Source organism: Callospermophilus lateralis, chromosome 4 (genome assembly GCF_048772815.1).
Source record: "Callospermophilus lateralis isolate mCalLat2 chromosome 4, mCalLat2.hap1, whole genome shotgun sequence".
NCBI lineage: Eukaryota > Metazoa > Chordata > Mammalia > Rodentia > Sciuridae > Callospermophilus > Callospermophilus lateralis.
Window position 1 is genome coordinate 98,132,189 of NC_135308.1, and position 19,909 is coordinate 98,152,097.

Consider the following 19,909-nt stretch of genomic DNA (forward strand, 5'->3'; position numbering starts at 1 on the left):
AAAATTGCATGTAAATGTGTAGGACTATGGATGTGACTCAGTGGTAGAGTGCTTGCCTGGAAAGCAGGAGGCCGAGGGTTAAATTCCCAGCACCACACACAAACACAAAAAAAAAAAAAAGAAAGAAAGAAAGAAAGAAAAAGTTAAAAAATTGAGTGTGTAAGCCAGGCATTGTGGCACATACCTGTAATACCAGCAACTCTTGAAAGGCTGAGGCAGGAGGATTGCAAACTTGAGACTGGTCTAGGCAACTTATCAAGACCCTGTCTCAAGATAAAAGCTGAAAAAGACTGGGAATATGGCTCAGTGATAGAGTGGTCCTGGATTCAATCCTCTATACTACAAAAATAAAAATAAAAAAATTAGGTATATATTTGAAAATATTTAAAGAGAATTTGCTTCTGAAGCCAGCTGGGAAAAAAAGAGTTCCCCTTTTCTTGCTAAGGTGTGAGTCAACTGCAGGACTGACCCCTTGCATTTATGCTTCCTCTTCCACATTTAAAAAGATAAAAAGTATTTTGGGGTTTTGTGGTGGTGGGGATTCTGTTTTGTTTGAGGCAGGGCCGGGGATCCAATCCAAGGCTTTACACACATTAGGCAAGTACTCTGCCACTTAGCTACACCCCCACCCCAAGTATTAAGTTTTATCTAATTTTTGTGCAATACTTCTCTATTGATGAGTGAAATTTAAAGTATTGTAATAAGTAAATTAAATGAAAGAGTAGAAAAACTTGCCAAGAGTAAAAAACTAAGAAAAAAGACATTAAATTCTTGTTAAGTATCTTTGTCTGCATTTAGAAGACTGAAAGTAGCTAACAAATAACTATGCTTCCAGGGTAGGAGAGCTGTGGTGACAAGAAAAAGCAATAAGGAGTTGCTTGTATTTTTGCTTTTAAAAAACAGATTTAAGTGTCTAGGTGGGCAATAAGCAGAATCTTCCATTTGACAGATTCTACCAACATTCCTGCACATTATGATACTCAGTAATAAATATTGGAGCCATGCATGGTGGCCCACACCTGTAATCTCAGTGACTCGGGAGACTGAGACAGGAGAATTGGCAGGTTTAAGGTCAACCTCAGCAATCTAGTGAGAATCCTCTCTCACAAAGAAATGGGAACATAGTTCAGTGGTGAAGTGATTGCCTCACATGTGCAAGGCCCTGGGCTCAATCCCCAATATCACATGTACCAAAAAAAAAAAAAAAAAAAAAGATAATAAATAATGGATAGATGGATGGTGTCACAGGAACAAACCTCCAGTTATCTCAATCATATTGAATACCTGTTGGAATGAGGTAGATGACATTAGGTTGGAACTCACACTTGGCTCTAGCCTACCAAACATGGTAAATGAACAGGCACTCTTTGATATTCTTCAAAATTTAAAGATCATTCAGAGTTCCCGAAAGGGTTTTTTTAAATATAATGTGACAATAGTCAGTCAGCTACATAAGCTACTTATAGGGGAGAGGAAGTAAAACTTGACTCAACAGGATGACGGGGACTTGACTACAGTGGAGGAAATTTTTTTCCATAAAGAAAATTATAAAGCCCTGGCACCATTAATCTGTGAAACCTCCTTCCTGCAGGCATTGAAAATGCTGATCTGTTTTGGTTTATCTGTAATGAGTTTTAGATGCAAGGATAATTGCAATCTTTTTTCTGAGGTGGGCTGTGACTAAGTAGCCTTCATGTATTTTAGGAGATTGGAGGATTAGCTGCTTTGTGTCCAGTGTGTTAGATGTATAGGGCCACTTGATAAACACCACTAGCTGAGGGTATTTCACTCAATGTCAGGGCGGTGTAGCATGGCAGCTTAACCTAACCGCCCCCAACAAAATATATGGTCACCAAAATTAATAGATAGCCTGATACTGTATCTCAGAAGAATTTATTTGCTCAGTTGCCAAACATTGTTTAATTATTGTAATGCCTTTCAGGACATTCTTGAATTTTCCAGGAAGTTGGAACAAACATGAAAGCAGTTTTATTCACCAGGTGTAATTAACTAATTTGTTCTCCACATTCACTTTAATTTTGTTTTGTTTTAGTTCCGAGCAAGACAAAGAAGAATGGATCAAGGTAAGCCTGATTTCTATTTTCATTTTTGTTTTATGGCAACCTAGGCATAAAGTTTATTTAATTTTAAGATGATTCCTATTATGGATATTTGTTTGATAAAGTGTATTCATGATTGTCATGTGATACTTTAATGTGTGCTTTGAATTTCATTTATATTTTAGGCCCTTCAAGAGACCATTGATGCCTTTCATCAAAGGCATGAAACCTTCAGAAATGCGATTGCAAAGGATAATGACATTCACTCTGAGGTTTCTGTAAGTTGAATTAAGTTCTTAGTTTTAAACTCTTTTATCTCTTTAGAGTTGCAGAAGATCTATCTAATCATTTTGTGATCTGACCCTTTCCCTTCACAATGCCAAAATTGGCTATTCAGACAGAATCTCATTCCTTCTTCATGGATATAGTAGTGAGTATTTCTTGACACTCTTTAAACTTCTTTGAATCTTTGATTTCTTTTCTTGGGTCTTGAGTTTCAGAACATGGTTTATACAATTGTTAAAATAGTTTTTTTTAAAAAAAAGGGAAATCACAATTTTTATATTAATATTATATCTCTTTTTTTCTTCCTTTTTTTTAAGACTGCTGAGCTAGGGAAAAGAGCCCCGAGATGGATCCGAGACAATGAAGTGACAATGTGTATGAAATGCAAGGAACCTTTCAATGCACTGACAAGGAGAAGGCACCATTGTCGAGCATGTGGACACGTAAGTGAGATTTCTGGTTCATTAAGGTCACTAGTAATGGTGTAAGTGGTTAGATTATCATCTGGGAAAATATTTTTAAAAAAAGATTGTTTAAAAAAAAATCACTTAATAAGCCTATTTTGGTGCCAATTTTGTACAAAACACTCAGTTTTGTGCTGAACCCTGGAGGAAAAATGGGAAACAAAGCTGGGTGTGGTGGAGCCCACCTATAATTCAAGCAACTTGGAAGGCTGAGGCAGGAGGATCGTGAATTCAAAACAAGCTTGAGCAACTCAGTGAGGCCCTAAGCAACTCAGTGAGACCCTGTCTCTAAAGAAAATACAAAATAGGAGCCAGGCACGGTGGCACATACCTGTAATCCCAATGGCTTGGGGGATAAGGCAGGAGGACTGCAAATTCAAAGCCAGCCTCAACAATAGTGAGGCAGTGAGCAACTCAGTGAGACCCTGTCTTTAAATAAAACCCAAAATGGGCTGGGGAGGTGGCTCAGTGGTTGAGTGCCCCTGAGTTCAATTCCCAGCACCAAAGAAAAGAAAAGAAAATACAAAATAGGGCTGGTATATGGCTCAGTGGTTGAGTGCCCCGAGTTCAATCCCCAGTAGGAAAAAAACACACACACACACACACACAAAAACTGGTAAACAAAATGATCCTGGCTTCACAGAGCTTACATTATAATGGAGAAAGACAAGAGTTTCGAATTACTGTCAACAGAATTAGAAAATGGTCAAGAAGTTGAAAGAAAAGGTAGGAGTAATGGAAGATTTGGAACCAATTTTATTTAGAAAAAAGAAGACCTACCTGAAGGGTTGGTACTTAGCGGATACCTAAAGAGGGAGAAAGAGCTAATCCCAGGGAGGAGGCAGGAGGAGCATTGCAGATGGTGAGTCTGAGCCAAAGACCTGCAGTAGGAAAGAGGTTGCTCTAGTCACAAGATTGCCAAAAGCCACATGGCTGGAACATGATGATGATGAGTAAGGGGCAGTGTGGCACGAGAGGTGGTAAGAGAGAGAATGCCCAGAGGACTTGGTGTCTTTGAGAAGACAAGAAGAAGTGGAACTCACCCTTCAGGTAGAAGTTCTGGCTTTTGATGGGCGAGGGGAACAATATAACAGAAGGAAAGATGGGTACAAATGGGGACAGGTTGCTGTTGTTTTTGGCTTTGTGGTGTGGAGTTTAGGTTCAGTGTTGTATTTTCATTGAAGAATGAGGCAGTCGTAAGTTAAGAGTGAAGGAGGAAGGAAGGGGGAGGTGGGAAGATTCAAGAGAGAAGACTAAGTATAAAACAGTTTGCCCTGGGCAGAAAAAGGTAAGCCTGCCAGAGAAACTCAGGCGGACTAGATGCTCATTAGTAGTCTGTGGTCATAAGATTAAAGCGATAGTCATCAGCTTAACGGCAATGATTTCTCTAACAAAATTCAGCTCAGGCCAGAGAAGGCAAATGGCAGAGTTTATCCAGAGTCAATGTAATGAGAAAAACAAGGAGAGAGAGAGGTGTCTTCATCAGATAGTTCATAATGAATAAGGAAAGTCTAAGCTAATAACAAAGAAGGTAGGAAAGCTCAGAGGGAGAGCAGAGGGCTGCTGAGAAAAAGTGGTGGGGTCAATGGATAGAAGGAGTTCTGTAATTTCAAAGCTGCATCTTAGTGGACCGCTGCCAGCAAGCAAGTCATGTTTGAACTTGTCGTGTCAAATGTGGTTCAGTCCCTGGTGGTGACACAGTCTCGTGGGTAGCCAAGACACTGACCTCGTAAGAATGGCACAGGCAGTAGGGACCTAAGAAGTCAGTTCAGTGGGTTAGTCGCGTGGATGTTGAAGTCACCAGGCATTGTGATACCCTGGTGAACTAAGATCCATTTTACTATAAAATCCTGAGTGAATGGTGCGGGGGGGGGGGCGGGGGTGGGCGGGGGGCAGATGATGAGGAGACAATAGCTCAGTAGGGGAAAAGGCTAAAGCCAGGGGGTTTTGAGGGCAAGAAGAAAACCAAAGGCTACAAACCCCAGCTTTCAGCCCTGAGGTTTTCAGAGAATGGCACAAGGGGAGGTGAGAGAAACCGGCAGCCTCTACTTGAGGATTCATGAGTAAGGGCCCTGGGAGAGGGTTCTGAGGGGTGGAAGGAAGATGGGGGACTACATCACATACAAAGCAGTGTGTATGGGAAGAGTCTAGGAAAACAACTGGAGAGACCAGGCCTTCTGGAAACTGAGGTGTGATGGAGTCAATTCTTGATGTCTCTGAGATGAGTGTGGGCAACCAGATCTATTGCCAGAGACCCAGATGTTTCCCTTGGTGGCATGGCAGCCTAAGGGAGAGCAGCTTCCAGAGAATTAGTGGGGCAGCATTTTTGAACTGAGGATACAATTGATATACTGGGGGATACAGGCTGGCTTGATATCAAACACTGTAAGACAGGGACTGGCTGTTGCTAGCTGGGACTAGAAATATAGGTAAAGATGAGGTCATTGAAAGTCAGACATGCCATACTTTGATTTGACCAAGTTTGAAAGGGAGATGGTTCTAAGTTGGGCAAAATGAGTAATCAGGAGTGACTCCCCACATTAAGATTAGGTGAATAAATGGCAATGTCATTAAGTGACATAAAAATATATAGAAAAATGAAGCAAATTTGTAGAGGAGAGTAGCAGTAATGATAAAAAGAATAGCTACCATTGATGGTGTACTGGTGCCAAGAACTGTTGGAACTATTGTGTATATGTTATTTCTTATAATTTCCTCAACTCCTCTATAAGGAAGATTCAAACATTATACAATATGGTCTTTTGTGTTACATGACCTTCCCATTCTACCCTCCAGGTCTCTATCTCCATGCCTCTCTTTGTAGCATATCTGTATTTTGTTAATTTTATTAGTTTGGACATTCTCCTTAGTTGTAGCTATCTGCTATTTTATCAATTTGTTTGCATTTTTTTTTTTGAGAGAGAGAGAGAGAGAGAATTTTAATATTTATTTTTTAGTTTTCGGCGGACACAACATCTTTCTTTGTATGTGTTGCTGAGGATCGAACCCAGGCCACACGCATGCCAGGCAAGCGCGCTACCGCTTGAGCCACATCCCCAGCCCTGCATTTATTTTTGATTTCTGGAAGTTTTGTTTTTTTTTTTTCCGTCTAAATCTACCTCTTCATTTCTATAGTTTTTGTGTTGTTTGCCACTTTATTTTTTTCAAACCCTTCTCATATAACTTCAGGATTTCTGTCTGGTAATGCCAATATCTAAAGAATTTCGAGTGGTCAAAGTCTGTTGGTGGTTGTTTCTACTAGTTCTGGTTCATGACGGTTTATTTTCTGAAATACTTTGCTAGTCTGATTGTGAGCTCATGTTTGGTCAATATTTCATGATCCTCCTTTCATGAGTTTAGTATAAATGACTGAGTCTCGGTTTCACTTCCCCGTTCCTTCAGACCCTAGGACTTTTTCCAAATATAAACTTTGAGTTTGCACAGTTTATTAATCATTATACTTTCAGCTCACTGTTTTTCTTTTCTTTTGTTTATTCATTGGGTTTTAGTCTTTATACCTTGGAGAATTCTCTCTAAAGTAAAGTTTTAAAGTTACATTTTTTGTGTCTAGAAGCCAGTTGTATGATAGCAAAAGGATTCTTCATATGTATCTACTCTGCCATATTGATAAAAATCAAGAGTCAAAAATATGTTTAATCATGACTACATATTTCATATTATGACTTTTTACACAGTCTTATATATATATATATATATCAATTGTTACATAAACTTATAAAACTTACACATTTTCTGGCATGTTTTGTATTCTTTGGTTATTTATGAAAGTTTAAGTTAATTATCTAATAATATGTTTATGATATGAATTAATAATTACAATGTTATATAGAAAAGTAATGATGCTACTTATAAATAAAATTTGAACATAGTTTGATCAGCCATTGAGCTGAGTGTCATTGGAAAGAGTGAAGAGAAAGCGTGAAATGAAGCTACAAAGAGGTAGCAGCAATTTGGAGAGTTGGGGGGAACCAAGCTGAAGACTAGATCCTTTCTGTTAAGAAGAATGGGTAAACTTCATTGTAGGCATTGCAGCATCATGATTTATTTGTTGTGTGCTTACCTGCAGCAATTTATGTTGATATTTCTTTTAGCTTATTCTCATTTTAGTGCAGACTTATTTTTTCTCTTTTTCTAAGACTCAGTTTTTAGTTTTGTAATCAAAACTAAACAAATAACAAACATCTTAGAGTAAGACTTTTTAAATCTACCATTGAGTTTATCAAAAATCATTTCTGGCATTGACATGCTTACCTTTGATCAACAAACAATAATGTGTGCTGGTAGAATATCAAAATACCATATGAGGCTGGGGTTGTGGCTCAGCCGTAGAGTGCTCGCCTGGCATGCGCGAGACCCTGGGTTCGATCCTCAACACCACATAAAAATAAATGAACAAAATAAAGGTATTGTGTACAACTAAAAAATAAATAAAAATTTAAAAAATGCTATATGATTTGAAAATAAATAAAACAGTTGATTTAAGTTAGCAGATACAGACAAGTCTAATTCTAAATCCTCCTAAAGTAATTTCATTATAAGAAAATGGTAGGATTTTTTTTTTTTTTAAGGGGATGGGTATTGAACCCAGGTCTTTGTCCATGCTAAGTACACACTCTGCCACTAAAGCTATGCCCAACCCCTGACCATTTTTATGATGAATTTGAAATGCTATGAACCTAGTTTAAAATTTTGACAAGGGGTTGGGGAGGTGGCCCAGTGATAGACCCATTGCCTGGTACATAGACAGCCCTGGGTTTGGTCCCCAGCACAGGAAAACAATTTTTTACTGATATTTATATATTTCTTAGATACAGTTCACTATACATTGGTGAGGGGATATACTTCCATCATAATAATAAAAAAGTAATTTCTTAAACTAGAAAAATTTTAAACAATTATCCTATAGTAATTAGAAATTTGAATACCATTCACTAAAAAGTAACATGCATTTATTTGCATTATAGTCATTCATTCACTGACATTCTGTAATGTTTATTGTATGCCTGGTGAACAAAATATTCAAGAATAATCTCTCCTGGAGTTTATAGCCTAGTAAAAGAGACAAACAATCTTACAAGTAAATAATTAAAAACTGTAATCAAAAAGTACAGGAAACTTAGTGGCACAGTGACCGGACTCGGGTTCTATTCTGGAAGTTGGAACCTTTCTTCTTCCTTTTTTTTTAATTGTTTTTAGTTGTTAACAGACCTTTATTTTATTTATGTATATGCGGTGCTGAGAATTGAACCCACTGCCTCACACATCCTAGGGAAGTGCTGTACCACTGAGCCACAACCCTGACCCCTGAAATCTTTCTTGAGGAAGTGAAATTTGAGTTAGCAAAATTAACTCACTGCAGCAGAGATGAGAGAGCAAGGGAACATGTACTTTGGAGGCTAGAAGAAGTCAGAGCCAGGGGAGGAAGAGGGCCAGTTAGACAAGACTTTATAGTCCATGCTTCACAATTTGTTCTTTAACAGAGAGCAAAGGAGAGACTGGGGAGTTTTAAAAAGAAGAGGAGGATCACATCAGGTTAGCATATTTCAGAAAGCATCTGGCTGTTTGGAAAATAGCCTGGAGGTTTAAGAGTAGAGGCCTGAAAGCCAGTAAGAATTCTTTGAGGACTAGTCAAGAGGCTATAAAAGTAGTCCAAACTAGCATGCTGATAGTTTAGACTTGAGTGATTATACGAAAGACAAGACTGAAGAAATGTTTAGGAGGTAAAATCACAGAACTTAAAATGGTGAATTTATGGAATGAGGTAGGAGGATGGTGGGAACGATTCCTGTGTTTCCTACTTTTTATGACTGGTTGGGTGGCTGGGCCATTTCCTGTGATAGGATTTATAAGAACAGGCTGAAAGGGGAGGAGTCCCCACATGAAGAGAGCCCAGGGTAGGGAACATCATGAGTTTTAAGGACATTGATGAATTATCCAGAAGTATAAAAATAAAGGTCTGGACCAAGCCTTCAGGGATCGGATCTCCTGTTCCAGGAAGTCAAGAAGAAAAGGATAAGCAGAGCCCATCACAGATTACAACACCTCGATATTTACTTCAAATGTTTATGTGGATGTTGTTTAGCAAAAATCCTCCCTGTATGTTTGATTTTTTTTCATTTATTATTATGTATAATTGATTATTGATTAAACCTTCTTGTCTTCTAAAGACGACTATTCACTCTTCATTATCCTTTTTTCAAAATTTAAGGTGGTCTGCTGGAAGTGTTCTGACTACAAAGCTCAACTTGAGTATGATGGTGGGAAACTGAGCAAAGTCTGTAAAGATTGTTATCAAATAATAAGTGGATTCACAGACAGTGAAGAAAAGAAAAGGAAAGGAATTCTAGAGGTATGAAATGTTAAATGTTGGACATCTTTTAGGTGTTTCTGCCAGGAACATAGAATTCTCTTAACCACGAGGAATACAAGTAATATACTTTGTTCCTCTTAGTATTTAATAATTGGAGTAACAATAAGCAAGATAACTTTTTGCTGACTTTTAGGAACTTACTTGGTTGGACAGATAGAGGAGCTGTGTTATCCAACATGCACAAAGTAGCTGTAACCCAATATTAGAGTATTAGTTTGCATGTCTTCTAACATTCAAATTATAGAATCTTTTCTTTATAGGAAAGCGTTTCTTTCAATTTCAACATATTGGCTTTTGAAAACCACTTCATGAAAATTTTCAAATTTAGAATAAAATACTGTTTTATTACCTGAACAACTCTTTCAACTTATTGTATTAAAATAAGTAGCCAGTTCATTACAGTCATTTAATAGCCAGTGACAGTAATCTGGTAACTGTATTACTGAAGTGTCTCAAGTGAATTTATGTTCAATAGAACTTATATATCTGAAATGGGTTCACTGTCAAAGATAATATAAGCCTTTATGTAATAAGGCCTTTGTGGCAGGAAGTTCAGGGAAGCCTGGAAATAGGATCAAAATTCTATGTATCCAAAAATTAGAGATTTGATTTAACAAGAATTTTTAAAGAGGCAGTACACACTTATAATCCTTATGGCTCAGGAGGCTGAGGCAGGAGGATTGCAAGTTGCAGACTAACCTCAGCAACTTAAGGTCCTAAGGACTTAGCAAAATAAAACATATATATATTTATTATATATAAATAAAAATTATATATATATTATGTATGTGTGTGTACACATACATATATATAATTTAAAAACATTTTTATAAAAGAGGTTTTTTTTGTTTGTTTGTTTTTTAAGGCTAGGATGTGGCTCAGTTGTTAAGCAACCCTGGGTTCAATCCCTGGCACTAACAAAAATTTTTCTAAAGAATAACTGATTAACTGCTAATTGAGCTTATTGAGGTAAATATACAAAGGTCATTTCTGTTAACTGAAAAATGATCTTAAACTCCAAGTTCTCTGTTTGAAGTTAAAAGATAGGCCTATATGCTGAAATTCTAAATATAATTCTGAATCCTAATGGGATGTAGATGTTACTTGTATGGCAGACCAAGATGTTGCTTTCTTGGGCAAGAATGAAGGGAGGATACTCTTCATTTACCCCCAGGAACACAGCTTCAGCCCCAAGACTTAATAGCAGCTCATGAAATTGGCACAGTATAATGAGTCAGATCATGTGTTAAGTGATGAGTTTCAGGGTGTCTCTGTGAAATAAAAATCAGTAGCTAGTCTTTTAGAAAACCTTTTACTGAGGGAAAATCATTTACTTATTTGGTTAATTCATTTAACTAAATACAATGTGCAGTCCATAAGTAGGACTTAATATGTATGCATCTGAGACTTAACACTGTCCCAGCTAGACTGTTGTGTGCTGTGGAACAGTGGTCAACTTCTCTATAAAAGGGTCACAGAAAATATTTTATTCTTTGCAGACCAAAAGGCCAGACCAAGAATATTAAATGGGTGTTTTTAAAACAAAAAGAAATAAGTTTCCACAAATTATGTTGACAAAATTCAATGTATTTGATTTATTATATTTGCAAGCTTATCCTCTTCACTGCTGAGCCATTGTTTGGATTTAAAAATTCAAAAATATTATAAATTCCATATGTAGGTTTTATAATATGGGTCTACAAATAAGAAAAATATAATTCTCTGGGGGAAGATGACATTTCATTTAATTGGAGTCTAAAGTTAGTGTTCTTATCATCGAGTTGATGGTAAATGTTCATCTGTAAAAACTACTGTTATCTTGTAGGCCATACAAAAGCAGGTGGAGTTAACTTGCAGGTTGTCATTTGCCAATACAGATAGTTTCTTGTGAAAGTATCTGTGTTTAAGAAGAAACTATCTGTGATGAAGCATCAGTTATATATCCAAACCATCACAGATCAACAAAAATACACAAGCATGCACTTAGGTATCATCACAAAGTCAAATTGCTATAAAAGTTTCTTAATGTTTACTCTTACACAGAAATATGTATCACCTGGTAACAAATCAGTACTTTGGGGGAAAAAAATGTTATCTTCCCCAGAAGAATTTCATTCTGATTAATAGACGCACATTTTTTAAAAAAAATTTAAGTACACACTAAATATTTTAAATTTTGTCAATGAAAATTTGTGAAAGTTTATTTTCTTCATATAAGTATCTATGTTACTTGGTATGGCCTCTCGGCTTGGAAAGAATGAAATATTTTCTCTCTGGCCCTTTGGCCAGAGTTTGTTAACCACTACACAAAGTAATTCTCTGGTATACATTTAAGTGTATGTATGCATTCTCTTATCTCTCACATTCACATTCCTTGACAAAACTGAGTAGCACCACACCATTTCAGAAATAAAAATAGAAGCCAGGCTCAATGGCACACACCTGTAATCCCAGTAGCTTGGGAGGCTGAGGCAAGAGGATCATGAGTTTAAACCAGCCTCAGCAAAAGTAAGGTGCTCAGCAACTCAGTGAGACCCTGTCTCTAAATAAAATACGAAATAGAGCTGGGGATGTGGCTCAGTGGTTGAGTATCCCTGAGTTCAATTCCTGATACCAAAAAATAATAATAATAATAGAAATAAAAGTGTAAAATAAAAAATTTAGTTAAATGGTTTTATTTCCTTTTTTCACAGTAATTAATATATTAAAAGCAAAGCAGAGAACTATAAAATGACTTTTCAAAAATTTGTCACAATGAAATATTTTAAATTATCTCAGGTACTAGGACAATTGATCAGTTTTTACCTTTTTACTATTGCATTTATGCATTGTTGGAGTATTGTGGCTCAAAGTTCATGGTTTGGATTCATACTGGGCTAAAATTCTAGCACACAAATTCCTAAATGTGTGCTCTTGGGGAAACTGTTTAAAAATGCTGAGCTTCTAGCTGGGCACTGTGGCTCACACCTATAATCCCAGAGGCTTAGGAGGCTGAGACAGGAGGATTGAGAGTTCAAAGCCAGTCTCAGCAATGGTGAGGCCCTAAGCAACTCAGTGAAACCTTGTCTCTAAATAAAATACAAAAAAGGGATGTGGATGTGGTTGGTAGTTGAGTGCCCCTGAGTTCAATCCCTGGTATTAAAAAAAAAAAAAAAAAAGCTGAGCTTCATTATCTCTATAATGAAAGTACTAACTTCTCAATGTTGATATGATGATTAAATTAAATACATCTATCAAGCAGAGAAAACTGCCTTTAAAAAGCAATCAATACATATTTATTTAAATTTGAGTTCTACTCTAATGCCATCCATTTCCCTGCAAATGCCATGAATTTTATTATTTTTTAGTGCTGAGTAATATTCATTGTGTATAAATGCCACATTTTTTAATCCATTCATCCATTGAAGGACATCTATGTTGGCTCCACAGTTTAGCTATTGTGAATTGTGCTGCTATAAACATTGATGTGGCTGTGTCATTTTGTATACAGAGATATGATAAATTGTGGTATATAGGTGTATTAAGAATTGTAATGGAAATAAAGATTAAAAATAAAAAATTATAATGCAAATAATAATAATACTAATGAGAGCTCATGTAAAAATAAATAATACATAAAGATAGATTTCTAGTAAGAGTTAGAGTTGACCTAAGTATTTTTCCATGTTAGTGACAGAGTTTCAAATGTAATTGCAAACTAATCTTTTTTGGACAATTTTAGAAGACATTTTATACGAATACATATTCTTTGAATATTTTCCCTAAGTTTAATCACTTCGGTTTTATTTTGTTTATTCTTTCTGCCCATCATAATTGCTCTAGATTGAATCTGCAGAAGTATCTGGAAACAGTGTGGTGTGCAGCTTTCTTCAGTACATGGAAAAAACAAAACCTTGGCAGAAAGCTTGGTGTGTGATCCCCAAGCAAGACCCTCTTGTGCTGTACATGTACGGTGCCCCCCAGGTAACCACACCACATCTGCTTGAAGGCAAGATGCCCCCAGGGACAGAGGGAGACATATGGACAGTGAACTCAATCCTGCCATTGCTCCTCCCTAGAACAAAAGAGCTCAGGCTGTCATTGTGTCTCATTAAAATTGAAAAATAGGTGGGATGTGGTGGTGCACATCTGTAATTGCAGTGGCCCAGGAGCTGAGGCAGGCGGATCGCAAGTTCAAAGCCAGGCCCAACAACTTGGCAAGGCCCTGAGCAACTCACTGAGACTCTGTCTCTAAATAAAATATAAAAACAGACTGGGGATGTGGCTCAGTGTTTGAGTGCCCCTGGGTTCAATCCCCAATACCAAAAAGAAAAAGAATGAAAAACTTAAGTTTGTCGTTCAAATTTGATAAATTTTATAGTTGCTATTTTCTTCACCCTGTGAATCATTTATCCCCTTTCTTTGCTCATTCCTATTCAGTGGGCTTTGAGAAAAGGTAAATTGAGTTAGGAAAGAACATGAGGAGGAGAAAAGGAAGCAGAGGGAAAAGTAAAAAGGGAGAGCACACCTTTTTAATGATAGGAAACATTAAGAAAAGTTGAGCTGGGCTTGGTGGCGTCCACCTGTAATCCTAGTGACTTGTCAGGCTGAGAATGGAGGATCACAAATTTGAGGCCTGCCACAGTAACTTAGCAAGGCCCTCAGCAACATAAAGAGACCCTATCTCAAAATAAAAAGGGCTGGGGATGTAGCTCAGTGGTAAAGCACCCCTGTGTTAAATCCCTAGTACCACTAAGTAGAGCGCTGAATGAGCTCCCTCAGGAAGGAGGTGTAGCATCAGTGGGTCCTGGCCGATTTGGGTGGCGGCTCTCATTCATGCATTCACTCAGCCAACTCCACCGGCCTCACGTCCAGGCATTGGAACCACCCACTCTGCCCATGGAGCACTCGGAGTGAAATCTGGGTTGGGCAATAGTAGCAAGAGAGGTTTTGTAGGAGCAAGGGCCACACACGACAGACTAACAGCTCTCTCCCTCGTGCAATGTTCTTTGCGCAGGATGTCAGAGCCCAAGCTACCATTCCACTCCTGGGCTACATCGTGGATGAAATGCCAAGGAGTGCAGACCTGCCGCACAGTTTCAAACTGACTCAGTCCAAGTCTGTGCACAGCTTTGCTGCAGACAGTGAGGAACTGAAACAGAAGTGGCTGAAAATCATTCTTTTAGCTGTCACAGGTGAGACACCAGATGGTCCAAATGAGCACCTAGCCACTTTGGACGATCATCCTGACCCTAAGAAAAAATCAGAATGTTGAACTCTCAGATCAGCTGCAGCGTGGGGTCTCAAGCAAGACGTTCAGCTCCAGATATCCCCAGCTCTCCTTCCTCACCTCTTAGCACTTTACGTTGAAAACTATAGGCTCATCAATGCCACCTGTTGGGGATTGTTTTCCCATTTGTGTACTCTTAGTAAAATTAATGTGCAGAGCCATTCTCCCGATAAAGTTTTGAAATAATGTGAAAAATGGAGTTTTTATGAACTAGAATATGTGCTTTTGTCTTGAAGAAAATGGTGTCAGTTGATTGTATCACTACCAGGTTAGAATGGGCCACTTTCATTTAAGAAATCCCTCAATGTCTTCTCTTTCACATGTAGGATCTGTAACAGTTTAAAAGATATACCTCCGTGTTGCCAAAATAGATCCATGGTGATAAATACAGGGACAGTTTAGCTATTAATATTAACTTATTTAGTTTATAAATCTCAAGCTGCATAAATGATATGTTCTTTTAAAACAAAAGAAAAAGGACAAATTATTGGTGTTCAACCTTTTGACTTAAAAGATTATACTTGTTTTTGTAGAAATACTCTTCAGAATATCTAAAGTATATAGCAATTATCTGTATATAGAATTAAATATAAATATATATACTATACATGCTTTTCTCTTCAGCTTTAGGTTCACATTCATCTCTAATTTATTTTTAAAATAAAAAGCATGTTTTATCTTGGAATTGAGCAGTGTTCTAAACTTAAATGTTTTGGGTGATTTATGTTTAACTGATTGGCATCTAAGGGTGTTGATATTTTTATAAGAAAAAGCATTAAGTGGCATGGGGCAAATTAGTGAATTCCAACAGTATTTTTAGAGTTTTTTTTTGTTTGTTTGTTTTGTTTGTTTTTGTTCTGTGCCTATTTAAAACAGTGCCTCTCTTAGAAGGTGCTATTAATACCTATTTAAATATAAGATGAGGGTTTAGTTAATGTTTCAGTCTTGATTATTCTGAAATTAAAGTGCATTTTGGTCACTGGGATGGTCAAAGTCATACGGGTTAATTTGCCTTTTACAAAAATATAACTGTTGTAGTAGTTAACATCAGCGTGTGCAAAAATCTTCACCAAAACTTGAACTATAGAAGACACCTGACCTTACAGAGTACCTGGGACATGTGGAAACTGCATTTATTGTCATTGTTTCCTTTTTCCATGTGACTGTTGTGCATGGTTGAACAAGGACTATATCTGATGAACACTTAAGATAACTATGTGGGCCTATTCCTTGGTCAGATGTGAAGCAAAATTCACACACGGTAGCCTATGTTTGGGGGCAGGGGTTGAAAGATTAGTAAAGGAAGTTTATGCACAACCACCTCCCTAGAGACGAGCAGGGGATGGGGAGGACAACATTCAAAAAGCAATATTTTAATGGCAGGTTTTCAGGAGGTACAAGTGATTAAAGAATAGGAGAATTTTTCCCCGTTTTATCCTCTATGGAATTTTAATAGATTGCAATTCTTTTTCACGAAGGGCTGCTGCTCTTCATTTCTATTGTACCTGGTGATTCAAATCACACGTGGAGTTGCTTATTTAATCCTTTTCTCAACCCCAGTTTTTCATTTCCTTTTACACTATCATAACTCAAGCATTATCACTTTTTATACACCAATCTGCTAGAAATTTACTATCCTCAGTCTGTAAGGTCTGCATCTTAAATGTGGACAATGGGTAAATATCTACATTTACTCAGTTTGAAACTGCTATTTATTTCAGGCCCTTTTGCTTTAAGAAATATGTCTTAAGATTTTTTTTCCCCACCACTCCAAAGGAGTAAATGAACCAATTATGGCTGACATAATTAGGTTCCTTTCCTCTATGAAAGGAATACCAGCCATGATCATTAACATTAAACCAAATACTCAGAGCCACAAAGAGAAAAAGATAGCTTCTTCTGCCCTATTAAATCAGGGCCAAACTGAAAGAAAATAAACATTGCTTCTCTTTCCTAGCTGCCAGCTGTGGTATGTTTGTTAGAAAGAAAAACGGGTCCAGGATGGTTATTGAGAAAATTACAGCTATAGATGATACTTTGGTTTTCTTAATCTCAAGAAAAGAGAAGCAATAGAAGTATAGAATGATTATCAGAGCATATGTATATCCAATGATCTATTCGCTTGTAAAGGTGAATAGATCATTGGATATATATATGGCAACTAGACAACTTATGAGTCAGATTATTTTTGAAAATTATTTGAGCAGCCAGACGACTCAATTTTTTTCCTACCAGTAAGTCCTTTTAGAATAAAAGTAACATGAACACATTCAATGTTGTCTAACTTAGGTTATGGAAAGAATACTCACAAAGAGTATTATTACCGTGCTCTTAGTAGTCATTCTCTTTATTTTTTTTTTTTTTCCTGAGAAATATCAGAACTAGAAGAAGATTTCTGGTTACCTAGTCATCATCTTCACCTTTCATCCCACATTCTTCAGTCAGTCAAGCACGAAGAGATGCAGGGTAGCAGCCTCACTCATTTGTGTCTCTTTAAAGAATCACACATTTACTTGGAGAAAGGTAAAATACTCTTAGCTGCTCAACTAAGAGACCTCGAGGAGGTGTTAAAGAGCAATTGGTGTGAGCAGTCATGACAAACTGAATTGAAAAAAAAGAAAGAAAGAAAGAAACTTTCCTATTAAAATCAACATTCCATATGGGTTTTAATGGTCATTGTCTAATTTGGTGCTTTCCAAAGTCATCTTGTTAAGTGCCCTTCTTCTAAAGTTAAAAATACTTCTTTGATAAAACTATATTCATTAGAAAACATTCCAGCTTTTAAAAAACTTAAATTTTGCTTTTGTTGAAAGTCTACCATTTGATAAGTGTGAGACTTTTATCAAGGTTTTAAGTGGAGCTCAATAATGAAAAGTTCCAGCCACTTTCATAATAATGGCATCTGTAATGCCAGCTTATATGCAAGCAATAAACTCTCCATATATGGTTTTATATTGAAAGTTTAGTATGAAGACCCCTAGTCACAAGCATATAGAAGACTGACTTCCTATAGAGTATAATTCTAATTGCTGAGTGCTGAGGCGGTAAATGGTAGGGAAGGGGCGGGCATCATATCTTGGATTCAAATGCCATCAAAATCATTTTTACTTTCTCAAAGAGTGTGGAGAGTGAAACAAGTAAAGCACATATATGTATTATATTATTAAGCTATATTTTGTTTTCCATTAATTCAATATACAGGTTACCTTTACTGGGCAACCCACTCCAATTTTTTTTAAATTACCAAACTTTTTATAGAAATTCATCTTTTAAATGCACCCTGTGTATTTTTTTTTAAAGAGCACTTGTTCTGTCATAAATATATAAGGAAATCTATAAACTTCATGGTACTGCAGGGTTGTTATAGATTCATTGATGCCTTCTAAAAACCTTTTCTCAAAAATCCATGTGGAAGTTTATTATTCTATTTTACTTTTTCTTATCTCTGTGGAGACAAGGTGGGTTCCCTGCCTTCAAACATAGATATTGTTCATTTGTATCCAAAGCGTTAAGTTATTCTTAAGCATACTGTCTGTGATATATCTCTAAACGGATCTTTCGGCAATGGATATATTCTGAGGAATAGACACCAACAGGAGCAAATACAAAAGTACATTTTAAGGAACAAAGGTCTTTTTTTTTTTTTGGTAAGTATCCTTGCTATAGTGCTCTATTAGAGGAGAATTAAAATTTCCTGCATCACATAATGTTCATGTTAGTGGGTCTAAGATTAAGCACATAGTATTTATAAGCTAAAATTTCAAAGGCAAGAATATCAATGTTTTCATTAGTAAATTTTGTAATCTACAAGAATGTATTAATATAAGGACTATGTGGCTAGCCAGTTCCTATTCTTAGGACTGTGTTGACATCTATAGTGGATCATGTTACTTCTTCATTCTTACCCAGTTTTATTAGATTCAAGCTATTTTTATTTTCATACTACTGTCTACTATAGCTTCTCTAGATTTAGAGAATATAATTAAGTAGGAAGACCACTAGGTCTACTTAAAAAATCCTTTTTGTGAATTTCTATTGTATGTACATATGTAAAACTTATTGATTTTCAATTCTCTTTCATAGGAAAGAAATTTTAATAGTTGAAATATTTTAACAAGTTGTTTACATGGATTTTGAATCTATAATTCATCCCCATACATGCCCCTGAATCATGTTGAGTCATGGGAAGGTAACTTTGCTTTCTTTACAGATTTGGTAGAGATGAATAAGATGAGAAATTGAAACAAATAAGAATGAACACAGGTAGATAGTCTCCAGATCAGAGCAAAGTGTGTTAAGAGAAAAATATTTAAGCTGCAGAAGGGATATGAACCATAAATTACAAATCTATGTTTTTGCATGCTGATATGATTCATTGAACCCAGGCTTTGACCTTGGCCTCTAAATTATAGACTATGGTATCTTCTTGTTATTGTTTTCCTTTAGGTTTTTAAAAAATAGTTTCATTCTCTTAGCAAAAGTATAAAAAATATTCTAAGGCAAAACATCCCTATAAATTAATTTATAATCTTTTACTTTCTGGACTGAGCACCTGTGAGAATGCAGTCTTTTCTGTTTTGAGCTGAAATAGCACATGACTTCAACGAGACAGTTTACTTGTTGGAGTCACTAAGGGTTATATGAGGGTCATCCCTTTTCCTAAAATTCATTGTGGTAGATTTAGTGAAAAATTAAATTAAAAAAAACCTCTTAGTATATTTTAATAAGTGAATACTAAACATATAGAATGAAATATAGGTTTGGGAAAAAACAATAATCTGTGGGGACCATTAGGGTAACAATTGTATTAAATATTACATAGTATATGAATATTGGAATGTATCACTGGGGGAGTCTTCATTAGCAAAACAATCACGTGTGTATATAAAACTTTTTAAAAGCCAGACTAGCATTTCATCTTGTGAGTGTCAGTTGACTGATATTTGAAAATATTATCTGGATTTTTTTTTTTTTTTTTTGATTTGGTGACAAAGTTTGAAAAGGTCTGTTATCAGAATTTTACCATTGACTCTAATGTGAAAAAGTGTATACAGTTTTTCTTTTCTAGCTATATGAATGTAAAATATTTGCAAAGTGTATATATTGTGTAACATATGTATATTTGGTCATAAAGGCAGATAATTGAAAATACTGTAAAATTAAGCACTTTAATTCCTATTAAATATTAAACATTTGTATCTTGTAAAATAAACACATCCTTAAATCAGTTCTAAAGCCTTATGGTATTATTTCAGCTAGAATCATATATATTCAGTTCACAATGATTTTGGTTTTCTACTCGGGAAAAAAAGTAACTCCGATAGGGTATGGATCCCCTCACCACAACCCCACAAAACAACCTATAAAAGTCTTTCAAGAATAAAATGTGTGATGCAGCCAACATTTCCCAAGTATAGTCTGTGGTTTCTCCCTGTAATCA

The 19,909-nt window shown here is 36.2% G+C and overlaps 1 protein-coding gene across 5 annotated transcripts in view; it reads left to right on the forward strand.

The window, feature by feature from the left end:
- The window catches only part of Fgd4 (FYVE, RhoGEF and PH domain containing 4), a 197,475-nt gene extending 177,798 nt beyond the window's left edge, over positions 1 to 19,677 (forward strand). For all 5 annotated transcript variants that reach the window (XM_076854280.1, XM_076854283.1, XM_076854281.1 and 2 more), the window contains 6 exons: positions 2,054 to 2,084; positions 2,246 to 2,338; positions 2,663 to 2,788; positions 9,039 to 9,179; positions 13,023 to 13,163; positions 14,197 to 19,677. In XM_076854280.1, coding sequence (XP_076710395.1) covers positions 2,054 to 2,084; positions 2,246 to 2,338; positions 2,663 to 2,788; positions 9,039 to 9,179; positions 13,023 to 13,163; positions 14,197 to 14,454 — 790 coding nt within the window. In that variant the 3' untranslated portion in view covers positions 14,455 to 19,677. The remainder of the gene's footprint in view (positions 1 to 2,053; positions 2,085 to 2,245; positions 2,339 to 2,662; positions 2,789 to 9,038; positions 9,180 to 13,022; positions 13,164 to 14,196) is intronic.
- Positions 19,678 to 19,909: the final 232 nt, after the last annotated feature.